This window comes from Festucalex cinctus, chromosome 11, assembly GCF_051991245.1.
Source record: "Festucalex cinctus isolate MCC-2025b chromosome 11, RoL_Fcin_1.0, whole genome shotgun sequence".
NCBI lineage: Eukaryota > Metazoa > Chordata > Actinopteri > Syngnathiformes > Syngnathidae > Festucalex > Festucalex cinctus.
The window spans coordinates 19926464-19949884 of NC_135421.1; the positions used below are offsets into that span (position 1 = coordinate 19926464).

Consider the following 23421-nt stretch of genomic DNA (forward strand, 5'->3'; position numbering starts at 1 on the left):
TTTGGGGAGAGCTTTGTTTTTTTTAAGTATTTTTTTTCTGTTTTTCTTAATATTTTTTTTCTGTCATAAAAAAAAATAAATAAAAAAAATCCTAAAAACAAAAAAAAATTACTCCGAAAAACAGGGGTAAAAAAATTATTGTAAAAAAACAGGAAAAAAAACATTCCAAAAAACAGCACCAACTTCTGTTTTTCAGAGTACATTTTTTTTTACCTCTGAACTCCAAATGACTTGTTGCAGATCACTGATTTGTACATATGACTGGATAGCCGATAGCCCATACACGCCAGTGCAAGCCGTTGAAGTCACAGGGTGGCCATCTTGTTACTCCCACGTCACGAGCAGATTACTGTATAAACTACTGTATAACTACAGTTAGTATAAGGCCGGAGGCAGAGTGGGGTTTGTGCTGAGATGGTCACTATTTTTTTTTATTTTTTTGTAAACAAGGGGGGGAAGGAACACCACCCACCCCGCCGCCGGCCTTATATTAACTGCCTACGAGCTGCATGGGTCTCATGCACCCCCCCCCCCCCCCCCCCCCCGTTTATCTGAGTAATTTTATCCCTGTTTTTTTGAATATTTTTTTTTAGGCCAGAAAAAAATATTCAAAAACACAGAAAAAAAAATACTCAAAAAAAACAAAGCTCCCCAAAAATAATTAGTCAGAAAAACAGGAGCCCCCCCCCCCCCCCCCCCCCGTGAATGTAATATGCTTATAAAAGAGCTCATATCGGCATCCATTTTCCTCCTTCCAAGGCAACCCCATAACTAAAACTGACAAATATCCAACTAGTAGTGTTACTCTTCTGACTGATCAGCAGCGTGAAAGGGGCTAACGTCCGTCCAAGGTGGCCCTCATTCACAACCCGGTTTTTGGACTTGGCGGCACGACGGCAGCGTTCCCCGATGACGCGCTTCCTACGGTTCGCTCTTGGCCTCCTTGGCAAGTCCGCGAATGGACAGGTCGTAGACCACCTCCTCGATCTTCTTCACATCGTACTTGAGGCCGTCGTAGCGTTTTCGCAGGGGGTCGTTCTTCAGGTTGAGCAGGCGGAAGCCCGAGTCCAGCTCGTTGATGAAGTTGGAGATGCGCAGCGGGCGGCTGTAGTTGCCCGCCGTCACGCTGTTGACCGCCAAGCGCGACTGACAGGAGGAAGCAAAATTAAAGGCGCGACAAGGGCACCCCCACCAGGACCGGAGGACAAAATGCATGCGAACGTTTTTTTTTTATTTGTTTTGACTTTTAATTTATGCCAATAAATTATTTTACGTTTAACATTTTCCTTAAAAAGTTGTTGTGCAGTCATACAGCGAGCACATTTTTGGGGGGTAGGCAGTGCTCACAGTTCTATTTTATTTTCCTGCTTGAAATTGAAACTAATACAGGACTATCTCAGAAAATTAGAATAATGTGATAAAGTCCTTTATTTTCTGTAATGCAATTAAATAAGCAAAAATGCCATACATTCTTGATTCATTACAAATCAACTGAAATATTGCAAGCCTTTTATTGTTTTAATATAGCGGATTATAGTATTTTTTTTATTTTTTTTTACTTGGTCTGAGGAAATATTCTAATATTTTAAGATAGGATATTTTGAGTTTTCTTAAGCTGTAAGCCATAATCAGCAATATTAAAAATAATAAAAGGCTTGCAATACTTCAGTTGATTTGTAATGAATCCAGAATGTATTGCATTTTTGCTTATTTAATTGCGTTACAGAAAATAATGGAATTTATCACAATATTCTAATTTTCTGAGACGGTCCTGTATAGTTTATTATAAGATGATGTGTCATGAAATATCCCATTTTAAGTACAGTTATGATTGCTTTCACATTTTAACTCAAATTCAATTTAACAGATTTGCAAAATTCAAATTTTAACATGTAAAAATAAATTAATATAAAAAAGTATCAACATTTCACATTCATACTGGTTTTCTTATTTGTTTTACATGCATGTTAATATTTTGATTTGCTTTAATATATTTGCTGTGTGAGTGTATACTGTTGCTCCAACAGTTAAATATAATTTCCCTCTTGAGATTGATAAATGCAAAATAATATCTACCTAGCTGTGAACTTGTACGCCCCCTGCAGCCAGGATGATGTAAAAGCACAAGTCTGACAAGTATGTACTGTCTTATGTATCGATTTACTGGCACTAAAGCTCAGTATGACTATGCAACTTTGTCACTAATATGCAAATGAGTCCCAACTATGCAAATGAGGCTTTTTATTGACTCACCAGTTCACTGGCCATGATCAGCACGCCCGCCAGGTAGTCTTCCACGTCCAGATGGAAGCCTTTGTCGCGCACCACCTCGACTGGAACAAATGTACACAAAATGAGTGTTTGTGCGTGCATGACAACGACCGCAACACACACAGACAGACACGCAAACGTGTACCTACTGTCCAGAATTTGTGCCACCTCCTCGCGGGTCACCAGGGCCTCGCTTTCCAGGTAGACCACGAAAGCCGCCAGGAAGGTCAAACGCTGCAGGACGAAGCGCCAGTGTTCGTGAAACCTGTCACAAATTTAAAAAATATATTATTAATAAATTACATTTTGATTAAATTATGTAAACTTTTAATGTCATTTTTTTTCTGTTGACACTTCAGTGGTGGTCGATGTACCTGTAGTACTGGTCCACTGGGAACTTGGTTTTCAAGTCAGCAATATGCGTCCGGACTGTGCCAAACAATTCTCTGGCTTTTGCACACTTATCAGGGACTGTTGAGGGACAAGATTTTTTTATTTATAGCTGAACCGAATTTATGTCTATTCCATTCATATCAAAGGGAAAATGATAGGACACAAGGAAGCAGAAAACTCACTATCTTTGAATCCAGTCGGCTGGTGCACACTTTGGACAACAGTGAGGATTTCTCTGGCTGTCTGCTCCAGCACCTGCACCACTTTGCGGATTTCCTACCAACCCAAACGCATCGCAAATGTTGAAAGTAGCTAAACACGTGTGACACTTGACGGTAGCTAACTAACTAGCTTCGAGTAGTTAGCTAGCAGCATAAACACGACGCTTTCTTTTTCTTACCTCTCGGACGTCCTGGTCGGCGCTTAGGCAGCCTTGGATGTAGGAAAACATGTCGCTGACCGACATGACGAAACTCAGCTGTTTATACACACGAGACGAGCGTTTTGTTGAATTGCTTAGAACGGCGCTGTTTAAAACACAAGACAGTCCCCGCGAAACGTCACTGCTGCGCATGCGCTTCCGGAGCGTCTTCTTCGTAGGCGCTTAGAAATGATGTCACAACAACCCGACTCAACTCAATTTTCTACAAAAAACAAACAAACAAAAAAACGAACAAACAAACAAACCAAGCCGCATAAAAACATAAAATAAATACAACATTAAAATAAAACATAAGTACAATTATGTAGCTTTTTTCAATTGTGCTACTAAATACATCTACATTCATTAATAATGTATTTAATAAGCAATCTAATCGAGTAAGGTAACCGAATGTATTTTCATCAAAATAATAAATGTAGAATCAATGCTTTGCAGCACGCTCAATAATGCACACTTCGCAAATGTACAAATATTACTGTAGCATAATTACACTACATTACAAACATACCAATGCACCAGCTTAATGCGTTTTATTTTGATTACATTTTGATTTAATGTATTTGTCATCTCCTCAGTGCATGCACTCTATCTATCTATCTATCTATCTATCCATCCATCCATCCATCCATCCATCCATCCATCCATCCAACTGCTTTGACCAATCAATTCATCACCAAAACTACACCCAACCGAGTCATGCCGCGAGAGTTTTGAGATTTCCTACGGTACTTTGAAGGCACCACCGTTTGACTCCAGTCGCCTGTTGCTTGTGACGTACGTTACAGGCAGACTGACTCAAGACTCAGTCGGTCAACTCCGGCTCAATATTCCCGCCTTGGTGCGTGTTTTTCAGCAATTTTACAAACAAACAATGCGCCTCGCTACCTTTTACATTCATTAAATCAACTCTTGAGATGGAAAAGAACTCCGCAGAAGATGAGTGCGTGGATTCGGGAGCAGAAACTGCAGGGTGAGTATAAAAAAAAAAAAAGAGGAGAAATCACTACCAGATGCTCAGACATGACAACATGTATTACATATATGTTGTATGTCACGTGATTTTGACGTACTTATAATGCAATTGAAATGCATGTTTTTCAGACTTTAACAAATGGACCTCACGAGTGGTATGTTACGTTGTTGTGCTGTTGTTGTGACCCAAACAAACTAAAATGAATAATCTCTTGAGGTCCAATACAAGAAAAAAAAAAATCATTTTAATATAGTCATTTCTGTCCCTTAATAAGTTACAATGAAACATGTTCACCAGACAGCGATAGTTTTGGACATTCAAAGCATGCAGCGATTGTTTCTTAATTTTGATAGTGGCATTTTAAATTAAAATGCTTAAAAATATAAATGATGCAATTAATGGGAAATATGACTTATCATATTTTTAAACAACTCAGGCCTATTAATAATAATTATAATAATAAAATAATGCACCTTGAATTGTATTTTATGTAAATTAATTTAAAAACTGGTTTTAATATTATCATGTTCCTCTGTGTCTGAAAATCTAATATTAAACATAAGTGACCCTTTTAAAGTGAAATAAAAACGACTATATGCTTTTTTTCATCCATTTTAGAGCATAATTCATAAAACTAAGAATATAGCACTCCTTGAAAATGATTTCATGATCCCCTATTTATTTTTCCCAATTACAAAAAGTTTTTGAGTTTTTGAGGTGCTAAAGTCGCCACAAAAATACTCTATATTTTCATTTTTCACTCATGTGAGGGCAAAATAATAATAATAATTTTCAATAAAATATGTGGTTGTAACCATTTAGAGGGGTTAAAAATCCCCCCAAATGTAAGGAATATTTCCTATGTGCTGTATTGGATCTCATCAGATTACACGCGTCCCGAATATTGTGGTAGATTAGATGTAGGTTGAGTAATCCAGATGACAGTGAGGATTAACATGTTCACTTTTCTATTAGCCACCTGTGTGTGTGTCTGTGTGGTGACATCACCGTCAGACGCGTTCCCTAATCTGTAGCCGCATCGTGTCCATCTCAATTAAGGAGTCCCCCAAATGGGATTAAATGGCAGGGTGGCTGGATTAAATGGCATCACTGTGAGGTTTGATACAGAATGGGCGAAGCACGGAAAATTTCTGTTTTTGGAGGTAGGAGCCCCTTTCATAATGCAATTTTTTTTTTTTTTTAGAATTTTTATTTCATCTTCAGAGGTAGTAGTTGCCTCTTTTACACCACCTGTCAAAGCAGCATTCGCCATATTTTTCCTGCCATACATCGCAGTCCTGTACAAACAGGCGTTGACACAAAATGGGGATTCAAAGTCGGCCCAGGAATTTCCCGCCAGAGTCACGACGTCTCTCCCACACTTTGATTCTCGTCCCGGCAGCCAAAGTTGGAGCGAAGGCGGGAAAGCGGGAAGCAGATCAATCCTGAAAGTGATCCCTGCTTTTCCTCATCTTTTTATTTGCATTTTGGGGACATTTTTGGACGGGGCAGCTTGGAAGTTTAATGACAGGCGGGACGAGACCACACGGGAACTGAATGTTTAGGATTTTAAAGGCCATCCTTGCCTCGGAGTGTCTTCCAAAAAGTGGAGGAAGAAGGTTGGTGCAGATCCAAAGCTGGCAGGTCATACCAGAGTCAAACCTCAAGTGTGTTTTGTTTTTGTTGCTGCTGGTGGCCATTATTGTCTTTGGACGCTGCCAGCCGGCTCACTAAATTGCTTCTGTCTGCTCCAAATTGTCAGTTTGACGTCTTTTTATTGCCATTTTTTCCTCTTTGCATCCTTCCCGTGCTTCATTTTATGGTTAGTGGCCTCTACAGACAGGAGTGAATGAATCATTTTGAGTGACAACGCCCCGAAAAAGGCATCGCAATGCGTTCAGACATTGGCTGGCAACCTGGCCATTGTTTGTCTACGTGCCTTGACAAACTTGCGACCTTTCCAGGGTGTAACCTGCTTCTCTCGCTTTCATTTTCGTGTGCCTTTCACGCAGAACTCAACCAAGATATTCAGTTCACACAGCTGTTGCGGCATCGCATATACAGATCATTCAATAAGACAGCTTCCCTTTACTGCCTTACGACGATCTTGCGTCTCTGATACTACTGTATGTCGGAAGCTGACAAATTTCACAGACGACATCAACTTTCAGCACAAGATTAGATAAGAAGTAGCTTCCTGCTTTTTCTTGGCAGCGGTCCCCAAAACAAATCACTCACATGATTTGTTCAGTGCAGGTTTTATACCGGATGCCCTTCCTGATGCCAACCGCCCATTTTTATCTCCGCTTGGGACCAAGAATTGGTGCACTGACTGGGAATCTAACGGGTGTCATCTGCGTGAAAGGCATCAGCATGTACCACTAAATTACCAGTATAACGAAAGCTTAAAATTCGAAAGGTTCGGTTAAAAATGTGCATTGATTAGGACAACGTTTTTGGTTAAAAGTTTAGGTTGGTTTGGGTAAATGTTAGATGGGTTTGGGCAAAAATTTGCATTGGTTTGGAAAAAGGTTGTGGGTAAATATTCACATTTGTTTGGTTAAAAGTTTGCATTAGTTTGGGCAACATGTTTCATTTGTTTGGGCAAATGTTTTGGGCAAACATTTACATTGGTTTGGGCAAAAGTTTTACATTTGTTTGGGCGAATGTTTTGGGCAAACATTTACATTGGTTTGGGTAAACGTTTACATTTGTTTGGCTTAAAGTTTTGGGTAAACGTTTACATTTGTTTAGGCAACATTTTACATTTGTTTGGGCGAATGTTTTGGGCAAACATTTACATTTGTTTGGGTAAACGTTTACATTTCTTTGGCTAAACGTTTTGGGTAAACGTTTACATTTGTTTAGGCAACATTTTACATTTTTTTTGGGCAAACATTTACATTGGTTTGGGCAAAAGTTTAAAATTTGTTTGGGTAAACGTTTACATTTGTTTTGCTTAACGTTTTGGGTAAACGTTTACATTTGCTTAGGCAACATTTTACATTTATTTGGGCAACAGTTTATATTGGTTTGGTTTTTGCGCAAACGTTTGGATTGATTTGGGAAAAGTTCAGATAAATTTAGTTTTGATTTTCTGGCATTGACAACAATATTAATATATATTTTTTCTTCTACTTCATCGTCTGCAGGTCTGATTACAGTCCCTTGTCATCTACTAGCAGTAAGTACAACACACACAGTCATTTAAACAAACAAAAGACAAAAAAATGTTCATTTGTGGTCCCTTCATTAATGTCCACAATGACATCAGTGGACGTGTGAGCAGGTCCACCCGTCAGCTTTGTGGGTCACAATGAGGATTAGAGCCAATTACAGCCTGTTAATCTGCGACACAGGAAGTACGGCTGCATATGTGTGTTTGTGTCACATGGTCCTGCAGCTAGTAAGCAAACTACTGTTATTTATCACTGACGTTGGCCGAAGCAGCAGCTTGTCATGGTATCATGATAAGTTGACTGTTACCATGGTTACAAGGCGCATTGGGCAGAAAATTTGGGCAAAAGTTTTGATTGGTTTGGCAAAACACACACCTAGATACTCAACAGACTCATAATGTATGCGCAGATGGATACACACTCATTGTGCCAATACATACATGTAGTTATTCATAGGTATGCGCACACACACGACACACACACTGTTCTTCTTGGCAGAGTTAGTGCTGAATGTGTGTTATTTTGTATGACATCATCACTAGTTGTGCCAGGTCCAGTAGTGAACACAAAGGAGAAAAAAAAAAAAAGTGTTATACTGTAGTATTAAAATGACAGCATGCACCTGAATGCATCCCAGCTGCGGTGGGAAACATTCCTGCACTAACAAACTCCTAATGACACTAATGAGGCTCCTCACGGCAGACCCCCATAACACCCCCCAACCACACATGGGCCTCTCAACGGAGGGTAAACACTAAAAATGGAACTTGAGTTGTAAATGCGGTTAAAAACTTTATACTGTCTGGAACTCAACTTTATTTTAAGAGCATCAATGTGGGTTTGGACTGTCGATGTTTAGTTTGCACTAGTACTTCAAAAAGGTACACAGCACTAGAACTATCAAACATAAGTGAGCCAGACTTGGATTTAAAAAAAACCCCCAAAAAACACAAAAAAAAAACGCTTGGCCAATGTTTAGGAAAACGTTTTAGGCAAAAGGTTACTAATTTTGATATGTAACGTTTACCCCAAAAAGCAATGACAGATAATGTTGTTATGTACTGGAGTTGGATCCCAAAAATGCAGAAACAAAAAAACAAACAAAAAAAAAAAAAAAAAAAAAAAAAAAAAAGTTTAACACTTTATTCGCATAACAAATCTTGTCTGCGCGGAACGCACTCACGACTAGACCAGAAACAATCGGAAGGCATCATGGATCCAGAGGCATGGAACTAACTTGGGCCGAGGAACAGGAGATCAGAGGAGCAGATAAACAGATGAATAATTCAGCAAACACACACTTCTCTGTCCGACTTATATAGTCAGCGAATGGATCTGATTGGCTGCGGCCAGACATGTGGGTAACCCTGATAGGTCGTTGAAACATGACTGACATGGATTTATCTGATTCGCTGCTGACTGACACGCGGGTAAAACTGATTGGCTTCTGACCAGATAAAGAGATTAAAGATTCCTGACATCACATAGCTTCTGACGTCACATAGCTTCTGACCAGTTGAAAGATATTGAAGATTCCTGGCACCACATGGATTCTGACCAGTTGAAAGTAGTTGCTGGTAACATGCTGATTGCATAAGTTCAAATAAAACAAAACACTGTAGTTACATGCCGATTGCATCAGTTCAAATCAGACACTTGCCACAAACAAAACACAGTCATGACAAATGCTAAAGAAAGGCCTATAGATAGTATTTTTTTTTAAACTGCATGAAATTAATGGCAATTTTCTATTCTTCCAATTTCTCATTCGTGATCGTAAAATGGCCACAAGAGGGTTGTGAGTACTGATACTTTGAATTGAGGCCAGGTATCGATCCAAAACCAATACCTGGTTTGGTACAAACCATTACAATAAGATTGGACAAAAGATTTAGACTAAAAATTAAACAGGATTGTGCAAAAGGGTTTGGGGAAAATTGTGTAAGTTTTGGGCTAAAGGTTTGACAGATTTGGGCAAAAAATAGATGGGAGTGGGTAAAGGTTTTATAAAAGCTTTGAGTGAGGTTTTGGGCACAAGTTGAAATAATACTGTAGGTTTTGGCAAAAGTTCAGAAGAGTGGGCAAAAGCTTTGAGTATGAATTTAAACCGGTTTGGGCTAAAGTTTAGATTGATTTGAGATCAGGTTTAGACAGGATTGGGGCAAAAAATTTGGACAAATGGTTAGAAGAAACTGGGAAAAGTGTAGATAGGATTGGGTGCAAGGTTTGGACAAAGCTTTAAGAAAGGTTTTGGGCAAAAGTTTAGATTGAATTGAATTGCGCAAAAAGTTCAGAAGGATGGACAAAATTTTGGCCGTATGTTTAAATTGGTTTGGGATAAAGTCTACAAATTTTGGGTGAAAGTTTTTGGCAAAATTTTAGATGTATTTGGGATCAAGTTTAGAAAGGATTTGGTCAAAGGTTTGGGACCATGTTTAGAACAGTTTGGGCAAATGTTTGAATTGGTTTTGGAAGAACTTTAGCTATGATTGAATCAAAGGTTTCAGCAAAAATTTAGAAAGGTTTGGGCAAAAGTTTTGGGTGAAAATTTAGGTAGGATTGGTGGGCTACAGGTTTGGGTTGTAGTTTCCGCCTATATAGATAACAGAGGTCTAGTTTGAGTAGAAACACCTGTGGCAGGGTTTGTACTTCCTGGTTATGTTCCAATCAGCTATGTGGAGTTCTGTGATTCCCAAAACTCCCATTTTTTTTTAGAGGATTGGAACCTTTTCGTTCCAGGAACTACCAATAACTTTCTGAAACTTGAGATGAAAATACAACTTTTTGTTGGTTGTGTAGGTGACGTGTGGATGGGCGACCTCCAGCGGGACCCCTTCCTGGTTAGCGTGCACCTGATCGCGGACCCGGGCGAGGGCGAGGTCCTTCAGCGGGCGGTGGACGGCCTGCTGGCGTGGCTGCACCCTGAGCTGCAGCTCTTCAGGGTGTCGGAGCGCGCCGCCTCCTCCGAGCGCCCCCGACCCAAGCACCAGCCCGGCTACCAGGGGTGCGCTCCCCAACCGGCACTGGCGGTCATCTTGTTCCTCCAGGAGGCCTGCGGCGACGGCAGCGGCGAGGAGCTGGCGCGCCCACCTTGGCGGTACCATCACAGCGAGGAGGTGAGCGGAGGGCGGCGGCTGGGAGCGGCGTCCACGCAGGATTTTTTCACGCTGGGGCACGGCACCCCGCTGTGGGCCCTGAGGAGGGTGCGCTACGGGAAAGGGACCCTCCGTTTGACGCTGTACTGTTGCCATGACAACTACGCCCACACGGTGCGGCTGTACAAGCTTCTGCTGGGCCGCCGGCTGGCCCACAAGAAGCACGACTTCTGCTTCCTGGTGGTCTACGCCAACCCGCACCTGGAGGTCCAGATGGCCTTCAGGAGGTTGCCCAAGGGGAGGCGGCCGGTCCCACTGGACTCCACCGTGGTGGAGGTGAGAGTGCGAGACGTGGGCGCCCTGGTGCCACTTCTGCCCAACGCGTGCAGGCCCATCAGTAACGTGAGGTGGCAGACGCAAGACTACGACGGGAATAAGATACTGCTGCAGGTCAGAACCTCGTCTCTGGTCTTTCAGTCTCTCTCGTCTTCTCTGTTCTTCTCCAGTTTTCTTCATCTACTGTATGGTCATTTCGTTTTTTCTCATCTTCTCTTCTCTGGTCTTTTGATAGCTGGTCTTCTCCAATCTCTGGTTGTCACTTTCTCGTCTCCTGTCTTGGCTTCTTTTGTCTTCTTGTTGTTTTCTCTTCTTTTCTCATATCGTCTTCTCTTGTCTATTTTTCTCTAATCTTCATTTTGTTTACTTTTGTCTGGTCTTCTCTACTTGTCACCGGTCTTTTCTTATCTCATCTTGGCGTCTTTACTTTCGTTTTCTCGACTTGTTTTCTCTTTTGTCTTGTCGTGGGTTCTCCTCTCTGCTCTGTAATTTTTCATCTTCTTATTCTCTGGTCCTCTCCGAGCTACGATTATCACCGGTCTTGGCTTATCATCAATCTCTTCTCGTGTGGTCCTCTCCTCCGGTCTCATCTCCTCTTGTCTTTGCTATTCTTTGCCTTGTTTTCTCCGATCATGTCTTCTCTCATCTTTTACATCTCTTCTGTCTTCTCTTATAATCTTTTACATCTCTTCTGTCTTCTCTTATAATCTTTGCCTTATTTGTCCTCTCCTCCCTCGTCTTATTAGCCCCCCCAATCTGCCTTGTCTTCTCTGTAGTTCGCTAGCGTCTTCTTTTGCTCTTCTCGCTTCACTTCTTTTGTCTTGTCTAGTTTGAGATTGTTTTTGTTTTTTTTTCCCCTCGGAAAATGTCGATAGAATTCCTGACTGTAGACACACACATTTTGTGTCACTATCATTTTCACAGTTTTGGGGGTCCAGGCAGTGGGAGATTAGTTTGGAAAGTTGAATCAGATTAAGCATCAGTCCATTAGCGCTATTGGAGGCTAACAATGTGCTAATGTGTGCTGACAGCTATCCTCAAGTGACAGATGCTCTTAAGCCCCCTTTTACACAGTTTCTGGAAAGTTGGTGCATCCGCAACAACGGCTTTGGAGAAGTTAAGTGTTGGGTTGTTCACACCTTAGTCCGGCCTTTCACACAGAACCTGGGACCACTTTCTTGCACAAATTTTGTCCGATCATTGGTGGAAGTTGTTATAGTTAATCTGTTGTGTTTCTCCTTTCCTCTTCAGGTGCAAAGTGCTCACTGGAGTCGTCGCCATCATAATCATCATCATCATCCCCATCGGGCGGCCCCACGCCACAGAGTCCCGCACCACCAAGCGTCGATGCGCTCCCTCCCACTACGCGGCGAGGAGGACTTCTATCCCGAGTGGTGCCATCCCTCAGAGGGTCGCGGAAGGGGACGCTCCGACTCGCTCTTCTCGCTCCCGAACCTCAGCTCTTCGCCGGGACCCCCGGCCAGCCCGCCTCGCCGGGACCGTCACAGCCGCTCCCTCCAGCGAACCGCCTCCCTCGTCCCTCCATTCCGTCTCAACGTGGACGCCCTGGTGGGCGCAGAGGAGACGGACGTGGACACCGGGACCACGGTTCGAACGGGCGGGGTGGACCTCAGCGTTGTGTCGGCTTATGCCCGCCAAGCCGGCTCGGCGGCGTCCCACGCCCGGCATCTGGGCTCAGAGAGCAAAACGGCCCCGCCAGAGAGGACAAAGGATGGGAAAGGCTCCACGGCGCTTCTCAATGGGGGAGGCCATGAAGCGCTTGTAAAAGGATGTGCAGAGGAAGAAGTTGAGGAATTCTACATTTGATGTGTAACACTATGCTGCCCCCTGGGGCAAGTGGTATGCCGTGGACTTTTTTTTTTTTTTTTAAGACTTTGTGGTTTATTTGTATGGATGACAAAAAATGCAAATAATTAAATAAATAAATAAAAACATAAATAAATGTTAAAAAGTGAAAATAAAAATGGATATAAAAAATATTTCAAAAATTAAATTAAAAAAACTCCAAAATATAAATCAATGTATATAAAACTAAATGTGTAAAAAATACAAATTTACTATATAAATAAATATAATTAAATATCAATCAGTCAATAAAAACACTCGTCTTTATTTCAAGACCGCCCCCTCATTTGAATAACTTTTCATGACATTTCATGCTCACAGCATCTGCAGCATGAAATGAATTTGAGAGCATTTGAGTGTTGTTTTTTTATGGACATTTAATTTTATTTATATTTTTTTTAAATATGTTTTATTTTCATTTATTTTTGTATTTAATTTTTGAATTATATTTTTCATATACGTTTTTATCTTTGCTTTTATTTCTAAATGTGTTTTTTATTTTGGCATTTTTGGTTCTCCATGTATTTGCTGTCATTCTGTTTATTTCTACCATGCAAGGCGGTGGTTATCACACTCAGTTCCAATGGGGAGTATTTTAACATGAATGTTGCTGCAATGTGTAAATTACTATTTAAGGTAATTAATTGTATTTATAGTTAAAGTACAAAATTATACAACAACACATTTTTTTAAAATTTCTTCTAATAATAAAAACTTTTTTTTTTTTTTTTACATACTTTGGCCTGATGGAAAAATAACATGGACGGAAACATTGTCAAATAAAATAGCTATAATACATAATGTACTTTCAGATAACACCAGAAAAGTACATTCACTGGACACTTCATTAGGTACACATTTCAATCAAAAGTGAGCACTACAATTGAAGAGGCAGAATTAATTTTGACACTGAATCTAATTGTGCAGGAGTACCTAATAAAGTGACCAGTGAGTGTAAACACGTGTATAAAAGAATAAAATATTATTTTTTGGCTTTCACGTCGCAACCAACTGGATGGAAGTGCTATGCTGCCCTCTTGTGTTTACTTTGTGACTTACACTTCCTCCTCCAGCTGTCCGACTTATGATTGGAACGTTCCACCATTTTGTCAATAGCACTTTTGGCCATTTTTTTTGGTCATTTGGTTATTCTCTGCCATTTTGTGAGTGTAATTACTATCCACCATTTTGTCACTGGAACATTCGGCCATTTTATGAGTGAAACGTTTCCATCATTTTGTCACTAGGATGTTCCGCCATGTCAGTGGAACATCACTGGTACGTTCATTTTGTCATTGGGTTGCTCCACAGTTTTTTAAGTGAAACTTTCCCACCATTTTGTCACAGAAACATTTTTGCATTTTCTCACTAAAACCTTCTGCCATTCTGTCAATCAATCATTCCACCAGTTGGTCAATGGGACGTTCTACCATTTTTTATGTGAAACATTTCCACCATTTTAATCAGTGGAACATCACCGGACCGTTCATCCATTTTGTCAGTGAGCGGAATGTTCCGCCATTTTTTCACTGCAATGTCAAACCATTCCACCATTTTGCCAGCATCACTTAAAGGGTTCACAATTTTGTCAATCTCACTGGAACATTCCACTAATTTGTCATCCTCACTCACCTCACTCAAACATCCCAGCATGTTGTCAACTTCCTGTGCGTGTTTGTCCTCGCCACCATAACTGTCGGGCCATTTATTCATGGCTGCTGCGACTCGGAGCGCTCCACCAGCTTCCCGAGCATGGCCAAGAAGGCCTGGTTGAAGGCGTTGGTTGCCTCCAGTTCCTGTCTCCTCAGAGCTTCCTCAGATTCCCTGGACAGTCTCATCTCCTCCAGGGCCAGCTGGAATTGTTCAGCCCGCTGCTGTAGCTGAAGCTCCTGAAGGCGGACGGCGCGTTCCTGCTGGGCCTCCTCCGTGCGGTGGTGAGCCACGTCGGCCGAGTGAATCTCGCGCAGGACGGCCACCAGGTCAGCGTCTCGCGGCGTCCTCCTCCGACGTCCATCTTGGGGGACACGAGAGGGTAAAAAAGTACAGTCTGCAATTTTGGGCCGTTTCTTGGGATCCGATTACGACTAACTAATGCTGCTGCTGCTGTTTTGAGTCAGCATCACTTACTGCGCTTTGGCGGTGAAAATTCAGGCACGCTAACGTCATCTTCTACGTCAGAGTCCACCTCAGATTGTTGTGACAGGGTGGGCATGGATTCTGGAGGCACCACAGGGTCTTCTTTGGGGCTCAAAGTGCCGTTCGCCAATGTCGGGCTTTCCAACGTTGGGCTGAAGTCTTGGAGATTATTTACGTGAAGCAAAATGGTTGAATCACAGGATGTTAATAACAACAGAAAAACATACGAATTAAGATTTAAAATAGTCGACAATTGTCCATTAATTAATTAAGTTGTGAAATATAAACTTAAGATACTAAATAATTCATTCATGGCTGTTATATAGTGGTAAAAGATGCATGGATGGATGGATATCGCCTCTCTCTATTAGTCTATTTACACCTTTTGGACGAAGTTGTTGTAGTTTTGACTTATTAGAAGATATAAAAGCAAAAAGTGGTGAACAAATGATCAGCTAATCAGCAAGGTCTGCAGAAGCCTGATAACGATCCTGATTACATGATTCAAATAAGTTGGATGAGAAAGACATGCAAAGCAAGCTGGATATTTGATTTAAATACAGAAACAAAGCATTTGTACTTAGCAACAAAGTACTGGTAAAATGAATTAAAGTGTCCAACATACCGTCCTCGATGATAACTTTCAGAAAACTTGAGTCGTCCCTGAGGCTGCTGCCGCCGTCTCTCTCCCGGTGTCCGTAGATGGCGTCCATCTGTCCGAACCACTTCCAAGCCTTGCGGTTGGAACCTGCGCGGATGTTGTCCTTAATTGCTCGGTAGTCACTCTTGAGCTTCTTGAGCTTGTCGCGGCACTGGCGGAACGTCCGCTCGTAGCCGAACGAGGCCATTCGCTGGGACAGCTCGCGGTACGTCTTCTCGTTGCGTGTACCGTCCAGCTCCACTTGGATCTTGTGGTCGGACACCAGCACCAGAAACTGCGTCACCTCGCTCACCGACCACGGGTTGATCTTCTGCTGTGCCATCACGGCGAGGAATAACACCGAAAAAAAGGACGACGCGGACCAATTCAGCAACAGACGGATTTGTGGTTGACTAGACCGCACTCAACTGTAAATAATCAGCTACCGTCGCGTGGTGATGACGTAAAGCGTGGGTTTCTTCCACCAATGAGCAACCGAGTTAATTTGTAACGTCATATAATAGTTTAGATTGGAATCATTTCCGCACTTTAACGTTACGATTGTTACGTTAATTTAATTTTTTTGTAATGTATTTATTGAGTCCTATTTTTTAATCATTGGAATATTTACTAATTTGAGTCCTTATTTTTATTCGAATCACTGTTTTAAATTTATTGAGTCATTTTTAATTTCCATATGCATTTAGAAAATATATTTATAGGTTTTATTATTATTATTATTTGGTAATACCTATGTATTAATTTGAGTCATTTTCTTTCTTAAGTCACTTTTGTCCTTTTAATTAATTTGAATCATTTTATGCATTATATTTATTTATTCACTGACATATTTGTTTATATATTGAGTAATTTTATTTCTTCATTTATTTACTTATTCATTTTCTATTAATGCCTTTATTTCCATATTTTTATTTGCAGTCATGTATTTGTTTGCGCTCTTCAATTAGTCAAAATTTTTATCTATTTATGAAGTCATTTTTATTTATATATTTATTGAGTCATTCATTTGTTCATTGATTACTTTATTTATTGAGTGACACAAAAAAAAATCTCTCACATGGTCAAATTGTCACACAGGTGCACCCCCCCCCCCCCCCCCCCCAAAAAAAACAAAAAACTGCTAATGCAATGCTGAACAATTAACCAATTGAGTTCACACGAAGGGTTTTGAGGCCTATGTTTGATAATGGTTGGACATTTGGGAGCTACCAATGAAATGCGTGTCTTCATTCCCAGCTGGTTTGAGATTTGTCCTCACTCATTCCCATGCTCCTTTTCCCGCCACGCTCTCGTCGCCGCGATGCGGAGCTGGCGTGGGTCAGCTCCACCGCCTCTAATCCTTGGCGGCGTACCTGGCACATTGCGATGGCGACGCCGGCCCGTCGTCACCGGCCAGCGGTCACCCCTAATCCACCAGCATGTAGGCCACCAGAAACAACATCAGCGCCTCGACCACAACTTTACATACTGTTGCTTTAACGTTACCCAGTCAGAGCTACGGGTACATGAAGCTTCTATTAGGACTCTTCACCGTTTATGAAAACACTTCTATGTATCTTAGGTTTCTTAAGGACACGTGTCTTTGATGTTAATGCAAATATGTAAGGCACTGACTTACATTGACAAAAACACGTATATTAGGTTACAAAGTATTTTTTATTCATGTTTCCGAAAACATGCGACATTCACCGAGGTGGTCCTGTCTAATGAGAATATGGATGTCAGGTTGAGCCAAGACTTGAGTGTCGTTGATGCAATCTAAAACACTTTGTTGGGTTCACTGAGGACTACAGCTTTTAAAATTTTTTTTTTTTTAAATATATATATATATATATATATATATATATATATATATATATATATGTATATACAAAAATGTAAACTTCAATGTTGACAAAACAGCTGTCTTTGATGTTTATGAGACCATGTATGTTAGGTTGAGCGAGGAATAAAGTGTCTTTGATATTTAAGGACTTTGTGTCTTTGATATTTCTGAATAAATGTATACTGTACTGGGTTACTGAAAACTAAATTTGTCTTTCATGCTTATGAGATCATGTCTGTTAGGTTAAGGGAGGACTAAAGTGTCTTTGTTGTTTATGCACACTGTCTTTGATTTTTATGAAAATATGTTGGGCTAACTGAGGTGTGTTTGAGATTTATGAAAATTGATGTTGGTTTGACTGAGGACTAAAGTGTCTTTGATATTTGTGGGAACATGCATGCTAGGTTGCGCAAGGACTATGTTGTCTTTGATGTTTATGCAAACACATCAGTATTGATGAAAATGTAGTGTCTTTGATGTTTATGAATATATGCATGCTAGATTCAATGAAAACTAACTTGTCTGATTATAAAAATATGTATGTTGGTTGATTGAGTAAAGTGTCTTTGATGTTTGAGAACATGTACGCTAGCTTGAATAAAGACAAAATTTTCTTTGATATTTTATGAAAAAATAATGACAGGAATAAAGTCGTTAATGTTTATAAGACCATGCGTCTTTGATGATTACATAAACAGCTATATTGTTCAGCACTCATTGCCTTTGATGTTTCTGGATTATATGTATACTGAGTTTACTGGTCTAAATTGTCTTTGATGTTTATGGAAACATGTTGGGTTGACTGAGGACTTGAGTGTCTTTGATGATATGACATTTATGGTGGGTTGAGCGAGGACTAAAGTGTCTGATGTTCATGAAAATGTATGGGTGGTCCATTGAAGATTTTTCAATATGGAGAAAAATATGGTAAATAAATTATATTCTTAAATGTATGTGTGCAGTTGTTAGTGAGGGATTTTCATGAACAGAGGGGGCGGATATTTTCCCGCCAGCCCCACCCACCCGGCGACTCCTTGCGGTTGCGGAGGACGGCGCGCACCCCCGGCCAGCGGGTGGGCGGCTGGTACGGAAGTCGGTGGTACGGACGTCGCCGCCAGAGCCCGCCACCGCCGCCGGCAGCAGCAGCAGCAGCTCGCTGCCGAGGGTTCCCCCCCTTTAAAGTGGTCTCATGACTCAGTGCGGGAAACAGCGGACGACTGCAAGCAGGAAGCATCCCAACACTCACAGGTACTCTTTTTATTCATCAAATCGCATCTTGCGTTTACATGCATAAAAGTAAATTATAATGTGCATGATCAGCTTCATTAACGGCAATGTTCGACACGTATCAGTCTAAAAAGTTTGGTTATCATTATCACCATTGCTGGTGACAAATATATTAGGACCATATGGCTCCTCAGAATTGTTAATCATAACTATTACACGTAAATTTTACGCATTAAGCTACATTTTATGGTTACGCTAATAATTGTACATAAATATGAATGAAATTTGTTATATCATATATGCAGGGATGTCAATAACAAAAGGTCAATATTGAGTTTTTCTTGTATTTTTCCAGAACCTTTGAACACCGAGATGTGCTGCCTGCCTGAGTTTGCCATCCTGGCTCTCTTCTGCCTGGCGTCACCGGTCCACAGCAGCAGCAGCAGCCTGCAGGCCGGCCTGAGGTATCGGCAGGGCAGCTTCGCCGTGGCCTTGTACCGCGCGGTGGTCGAGGGCCGCCCAGACGCCAACCTGGTGGTGTCTCCGTCCGGCGTGGCGGCCGCCCTGGGCCTCCTGCAGCTCGGCGCCCAAGGAAATACCAGGGCCCAACTGGAGGCCGGGCTGGGCTACGACGTCAACGGTACAGACCCAGTCAGCGCCGTTGGTGCCAGGCGGTGTGGAGCGGCGGGGTTTGCGGCTCACCCGAGGAGGGCCCGGAGCCGTGATACCCGCCTCCACGCACTGCTAATCTCATTACGCGCACGCCTGCTTGGAAGCCGCCGGGTCGAGAGGTCGCCGCGTTTAATTACAAGCAGGACGAGAGCTGCCAGTCAACAAAGTTCACGTCATGTTCCGTCCACATGCCATAGCCGAAACTGAAATCTTTTGTGAATTAGCGTCATTTCTATGTCTAGTACATGTGCTTCAAATTTGGTAGCGATTGGAGAGAAAAAAAAAATGCAGGAGTAAGTTAGTATTTGACAGAGACCCTTGGAACTGGACAAAAATGACCCCATTTCAAACCAAAATCAGCAGACTTCTTGTGTCTATTTGGGAATTCTTACTTTAGGCTTTTTTTGTGGGTTTAACTCATGATCAACATGTCTAACAAATTTCATGCTGCTCAGTGAAACTGGATTTAGAGGCTGAATTATAAAATTCAAAGTATCCATATAAATAATCGAAATTACCCTAAAATTATGGGTTTAAACCAAAAAGGCCAAATTCCGGTGTCTGTTTAGAGCTTCCAGACTTTTTTTTTGTGGGTCTACTTTTGATAAACATGTCGACCATTATGTCATGTTGCCACGTAAAATGGTTAATGGGGTCTGGAAATTTACAGATATTCTCAGAACGCCAAGAAATATACCAAAATGACCCGAAAATTGCAGTTTTTGACTAAAATGGCACTTACTGAGTCTACTATCCTTTTCTGAGGCTTTTTTTTTTTGTAGGTTGATTCATGATAGATATGTCTACCAAATTTCATATGACTAAATGAAACTGGCTTCAGGGGCTGAATTTCCCAAGAAATCCAGACCAAAACCGTAAAATAAATTTGTGTCTTTTTTTTTGGGCACGGCTTCGAGATAATTTTTTGTGGGTCCATTTTTATAGCTAGGTCAACCAAATTTCAGGTTGTAAAGTGATATTAGCATCAGGGGCTGAATTTCCCAAGATATCTAGACCCCTGGAAAATTCCATGGCTATCCTAAAAGCCCACTTCAAAGCAAACCGTCTCATTTCCTATATCTTTTTTTTGCATGGCGTCTTGAAACATTTTTGTGGGTCTACCCATGACCGACATCTACCAAATTTTGTGTTGCTTGGTGAAACTGGCTTCAGGGGCTGAATTTTCCAAACTCTGTTTGCCCGCAGATGCTCATGTTCGAGAGGTGCTGCTGCAGTGGCAGGCCGAGGTGAACAACAGCAGCAGTCCAATGGCGTCAAAGGAGGCGTGGCTACAGCAGACGTGCGTCCTGTTGGTGCAGAGCAGCATCAAACTAGCCACAGGATTTGCGCATAACGTCGAAAGCTGGGCTGATGTCAGTGTGATGAAAGATCACCAGCTGCAGAACAACTCACGTAGAGGTATTGCTAACAGTTAGCAGACTCAGGCTAACAAGTAGCACCCACAGGTAAACAACTAGCATTCAGGCTAATCGGTAGCATCACCAAGCTCACAAGTAGAATCCGGAGACAAACAAGTAGTGTTGTAACTAATAGTAGCTTCACCAGGCTAACAAGGAGCACCCTAAGCTAAGGCTACCAACTAGCATCCTTTGGTTGTCAGCGTACCATGTTAAGAACTGAGGATGATCAATAGTTTCCTGTTTTTCAGATGAGGCGTGGCTCCCCCTACAGGCAGGAAGTAGCAGCGGAGACCTGTCTGGGTCTGGTGAGGTTCAACAGGCCGAGGCCTCAGCATCGTTATCGTCATCATCGGCATCACCCTGGCCATCCGGCCAGCAGATGGCGCTGTTAAGCACAGTTGTTTTCAGGGGCACATGGCAAAAGCAGTTTCATGCTGTCAACACGCACAACCTTCATTTTCTGCTCCTGGACGGCACCACTGTCAAAGTACCCATGATGCACCAGGCCACAGAGGTCCGCTTTGGTAAGGAAGCCATGCTGACAATGCTAGTTGTTAGCCTAAGGATGCTAGTAATTATGTGAATGCTAACAGTTTTTAGGCTAGTTACCTCAAAGACGCTACATGTTAGCCCGTGGATTCCTGTTGGTCTGTGGATGCTCATTTTTAACCTGTGGTTATTTCCTTTTTAACTTGTTAGCTTGCTAATTATTAGCCATTCTACATGTTAGCTTTCATCATATGGTAGTAGTGTGCCTTCAGATACTATTTGTTGTCCTGGTGATGCTAGTTGCTAGCCTTGCCTTGAGATGTTGCCACTTGCTAGCCTGCGGGTGCTAATAGCTAACTTTGCGATGACATTTGTCATCACGAGTCTACTTGTCATCCCTTATTCAACCTGTATGCCAGTTGCTAGCCTGTTGATTCTAGTTATAAGATTAATATGAATATTCTAATCGTTAGGTTGGGTGTTCGAGTTTTTAGCCTGGCGATGCAACTTGTTAGCCTGCAGATAATAGTTGTTAACCTGCATATTGTACTTGTTCGTCTTTGGATGCTCTATGTTATCTGAGGATGCTAGTAAACTATAAGACACTAATGGCTATGCTATATTTATGTTCCTGTTCAGGTCAGTTCCTAACACCGTCTAACCAAAGGTACTCGGTCCTGGATCTTCCCTACTCTGGTCTGTCCCTGAGCCTCCAGGTGGTCCTCCCTTCGGACCGCAAGACCCCTCTGTCATCCCTGGAGGCTCAACTGAGCTTTCGCCACGTGGCCTCCTGGGAGGCCGGCCTACGCAGGACCAAGATGGACGTCTTCCTGCCCAGGTGACCAATCGGCAGGCACTCTCGGAATGACTATCTTTTTTTCCCCGGTTGTCAGAATTTGTGCATGTTTAGGTTCAAGATGCACAACAAGTTGAACTTGAGGTCTACGCTTCCTGCTATGGGAATCGGAGACGCATTCAGTCCTTCGGACGCCGACTTTTCGGGGATTTCAGGTCTGTGCGCCCAGACTATGTGAATAACTAGATGTATGATAGTGGTTCTGAAAAGCTGAGTAGGCATTTGTGTGCGCAGCCGAAGACTCGCTCTATGTGTCTGACGCCTTTCACGACGTTACCATTGAAGTAACGGAGGAAGGAACCAAGGCGGCCGCCGCCACAGGTAATGGATAATGCCATTGCATTGCAAGAATTAAAAATATTTATTTGCACATATTTACCGTGGTACACTCAATTCCGAAACATCTGATTTTTTTTTGACAACACGTTCTGAAATCTTTTTTTTCTTTTTAATAAATGAAAAGGTTAATGATTTCATGTTTCAGCCATGATGCTACTGAAGCGTTCGCGCTCTCCTATCTTCAAGGCAGACCGTCCTTTCCTGTTCTTGCTGAGACATGTTAAAACAGGTACTTTTTTTTTTTTTTTAGCTGTTAGCTCTCTTTTTTTCAGCATCAACAAATGCCTTATCCTAGTTACCTTTAGCTTACCATCATACACGCCAATTCGGATTTTACAATATATGCACAATGCTACCGTGTATTGAACTATGGCCCTGGGGATTATGGGTAATGTAGTTTACAAACAGTGATTTACACTGTCCAGTATTATGTACGGATGATTTAAAGTCATTGTGATGACTTTGTGTATATTTCAACAGGATCCATTTTGTTCATGGGCCGAGTGATGAACCCTGCCGACCAATTGCTTTGAGATGTTTATAACGTGACATACATACAAAAAAAAAACAACAAAACATACACGTGCGCACACAGTATTTATTTGCAGGCACTTCCGGAAGAGGGAAAATAATTTTGTAAATATGTAAATAAAATTTTAATAAATTTTTTTTTACACTTGCTATGCCTTTTGGTTCTTTTGTCTCTCCCTAATATTTCACCCAGAAAAAGTGTTTTCAGGAGTTTTTTTTATTTTATATATATATATATATATATATATATATATATATATATTATTTTTTTTCTATTCTGATAAAATGTTAACAGTGTAAATGTTATAGTAGTTATTAAATATTTTATTCTTTATATTTATTGTCATTTTTTATTTTAATTAAATTTTTTGTTTCATTTTAGTTTTTTATTTATTTTTATTTTTTTATTAATATCCACAAGTTAAAAAATTGGATTCATTTTTTTAAATGTTATTTCTCTGCAAATATTAATTGTACATTATGTCTATGTTAAGTATTTTTTATTGCAATGTTTTATTTTGGAAAAAAATATTAAAAATTATATTAATGACTAATGATTTTATTAATGCTTTGAATATTCTTTTTTGCCCCATTTTGATTTTAATTTTATTCTGCCAAGACTGATAGTTTAGTTTTAGTTAACATTTTTGTTTTAAGTACCGTAATAGATTTTGTATGAATTTTTTCAACACTATAAAACTATTAAGTT

General features: G+C 41.1%; 4 protein-coding genes across 7 annotated transcripts; 2 read left to right on the forward strand and 2 right to left on the reverse strand.

Annotated features, from left to right (window-relative positions):
* Positions 1-697: 697 nt before the first annotated feature.
* tsn (translin) lies at positions 698-4085 on the reverse strand. Its single transcript, XM_077536891.1, has 6 exons — positions 3065-4085; positions 2847-2940; positions 2646-2742; positions 2421-2536; positions 2254-2333; positions 698-1146 (listed from the first exon to the last, which is right to left on the reverse strand). The coding sequence occupies exons 1-6, from the start codon at positions 3236-3238 to the stop codon at positions 922-924; spliced, it is 786 nt and encodes a 261-aa protein (XP_077393017.1). The 5' UTR covers positions 3239-4085; the 3' UTR covers positions 698-921.
* fam124a (family with sequence similarity 124 member A) lies at positions 3886-13597 on the forward strand. 3 transcript variants are annotated; one of them, XM_077536889.1, is made up of 5 exons: positions 3933-4076; positions 4208-4233; positions 7232-7263; positions 10058-10803; positions 11941-13597. In XM_077536889.1, exons 4-5 carry the CDS (start codon positions 10069-10071, stop codon positions 12514-12516), a joined length of 1311 nt encoding a protein of 436 aa, XP_077393015.1. In that variant the 5' UTR covers positions 3933-4076; positions 4208-4233; positions 7232-7263; positions 10058-10068; the 3' UTR covers positions 12517-13597. The 3 variants fall into 3 exon arrangements, with proteins under 3 accessions (XP_077393014.1, XP_077393015.1, XP_077393012.1); XM_077536888.1 differs by lacking the exon at positions 4208-4233 and having other exon boundaries at positions 3886-4076; XM_077536886.1 differs by lacking the exons at positions 3933-4076; positions 4208-4233 and adding an exon at positions 5273-5698.
* Positions 12563-15788, reverse strand: LOC144030512 (uncharacterized). Its single transcript, XM_077536890.1, has 3 exons — positions 15317-15788; positions 14683-14850; positions 12563-14569 (listed from the first exon to the last, which is right to left on the reverse strand). The coding sequence occupies exons 1-3, from the start codon at positions 15672-15674 to the stop codon at positions 14265-14267; spliced, it is 831 nt and encodes a 276-aa protein (XP_077393016.1). The 5' UTR covers positions 15675-15788; the 3' UTR covers positions 12563-14264.
* Positions 15789-18230: 2442 nt separating this feature from the next.
* serpine3 (serpin peptidase inhibitor, clade E (nexin, plasminogen activator inhibitor type 1), member 3) lies at positions 18231-22862 on the forward strand. 2 transcript variants are annotated; one of them, XM_077536866.1, is made up of 9 exons: positions 18231-18425; positions 18760-19044; positions 20283-20495; positions 20746-21021; positions 21626-21824; positions 21897-21997; positions 22077-22163; positions 22327-22410; positions 22662-22862. In XM_077536866.1, the coding sequence occupies exons 2-9, from the start codon at positions 18777-18779 to the stop codon at positions 22712-22714; spliced, it is 1281 nt and encodes a 426-aa protein (XP_077392992.1). In that variant the 5' UTR covers positions 18231-18425; positions 18760-18776; the 3' UTR covers positions 22715-22862. The 2 variants fall into 2 exon arrangements, with proteins under 2 accessions (XP_077392992.1, XP_077392991.1); XM_077536865.1 differs by lacking the exon at positions 22662-22862 and having other exon boundaries at positions 22327-22622.
* The last annotated feature ends 559 nt before the right edge of the window (positions 22863-23421 follow it).

Excerpts from the sequence above, each read along its gene's own strand:
- LOC144030512 (XM_077536890.1), bottom strand. The coding sequence starts at position 15,674 with ATGGCACAGCAGAAGATCAACCCGTGGTCGGTGAGCGAGGTGACGCAG. Across the intron at positions 14,851-15,316 it reads GAAAGTTATCATCGAGGACG|ACTTCAGCCCAACGTTGGAA; the intron begins GTATGTTGGACA and ends ATAATCTCCAAG. Across the intron at positions 14,570-14,682 it reads ATTTTCACCGCCAAAGCGCA|ATGGACGTCGGAGGAGGACG; the intron begins GTAAGTGATGCT and ends GTGTCCCCCAAG.
- fam124a (XM_077536886.1), top strand. The coding sequence starts at position 5,637 with ATGTTTAGGATTTTAAAGGCCATCCTTGCCTCGGAGTGTCTTCCAAAA. Across the intron at positions 5,699-7,231 it reads CCAAAAAGTGGAGGAAGAAG|GTCTGATTACAGTCCCTTGT; the intron begins GTTGGTGCAGAT and ends CATCGTCTGCAG. Across the intron at positions 7,264-10,057 it reads TCCCTTGTCATCTACTAGCA|GTGACGTGTGGATGGGCGAC; the intron begins GTAAGTACAACA and ends TTGGTTGTGTAG.
- serpine3 (XM_077536865.1), top strand. The coding sequence starts at position 18,777 with ATGTGCTGCCTGCCTGAGTTTGCCATCCTGGCTCTCTTCTGCCTGGCG. Across the intron at positions 21,022-21,625 it reads GGCCACAGAGGTCCGCTTTG|GTCAGTTCCTAACACCGTCT; the intron begins GTAAGGAAGCCA and ends GTTCCTGTTCAG. Across the intron at positions 22,164-22,326 it reads CAAGGCGGCCGCCGCCACAG|CCATGATGCTACTGAAGCGT; the intron begins GTAATGGATAAT and ends TTCATGTTTCAG.
- tsn (XM_077536891.1), bottom strand. The coding sequence starts at position 3,238 with ATGCGCAGCAGTGACGTTTCGCGGGGACTGTCTTGTGTTTTAAACAGC. Across the intron at positions 2,537-2,645 it reads CCAGTGGACCAGTACTACAG|GTTTCACGAACACTGGCGCT; the intron begins GTACATCGACCA and ends AATTTGTGACAG. Across the intron at positions 1,147-2,253 it reads TGATCATGGCCAGTGAACTG|TCGCGCTTGGCGGTCAACAG; the intron begins GTGAGTCAATAA and ends TCCTCCTGTCAG.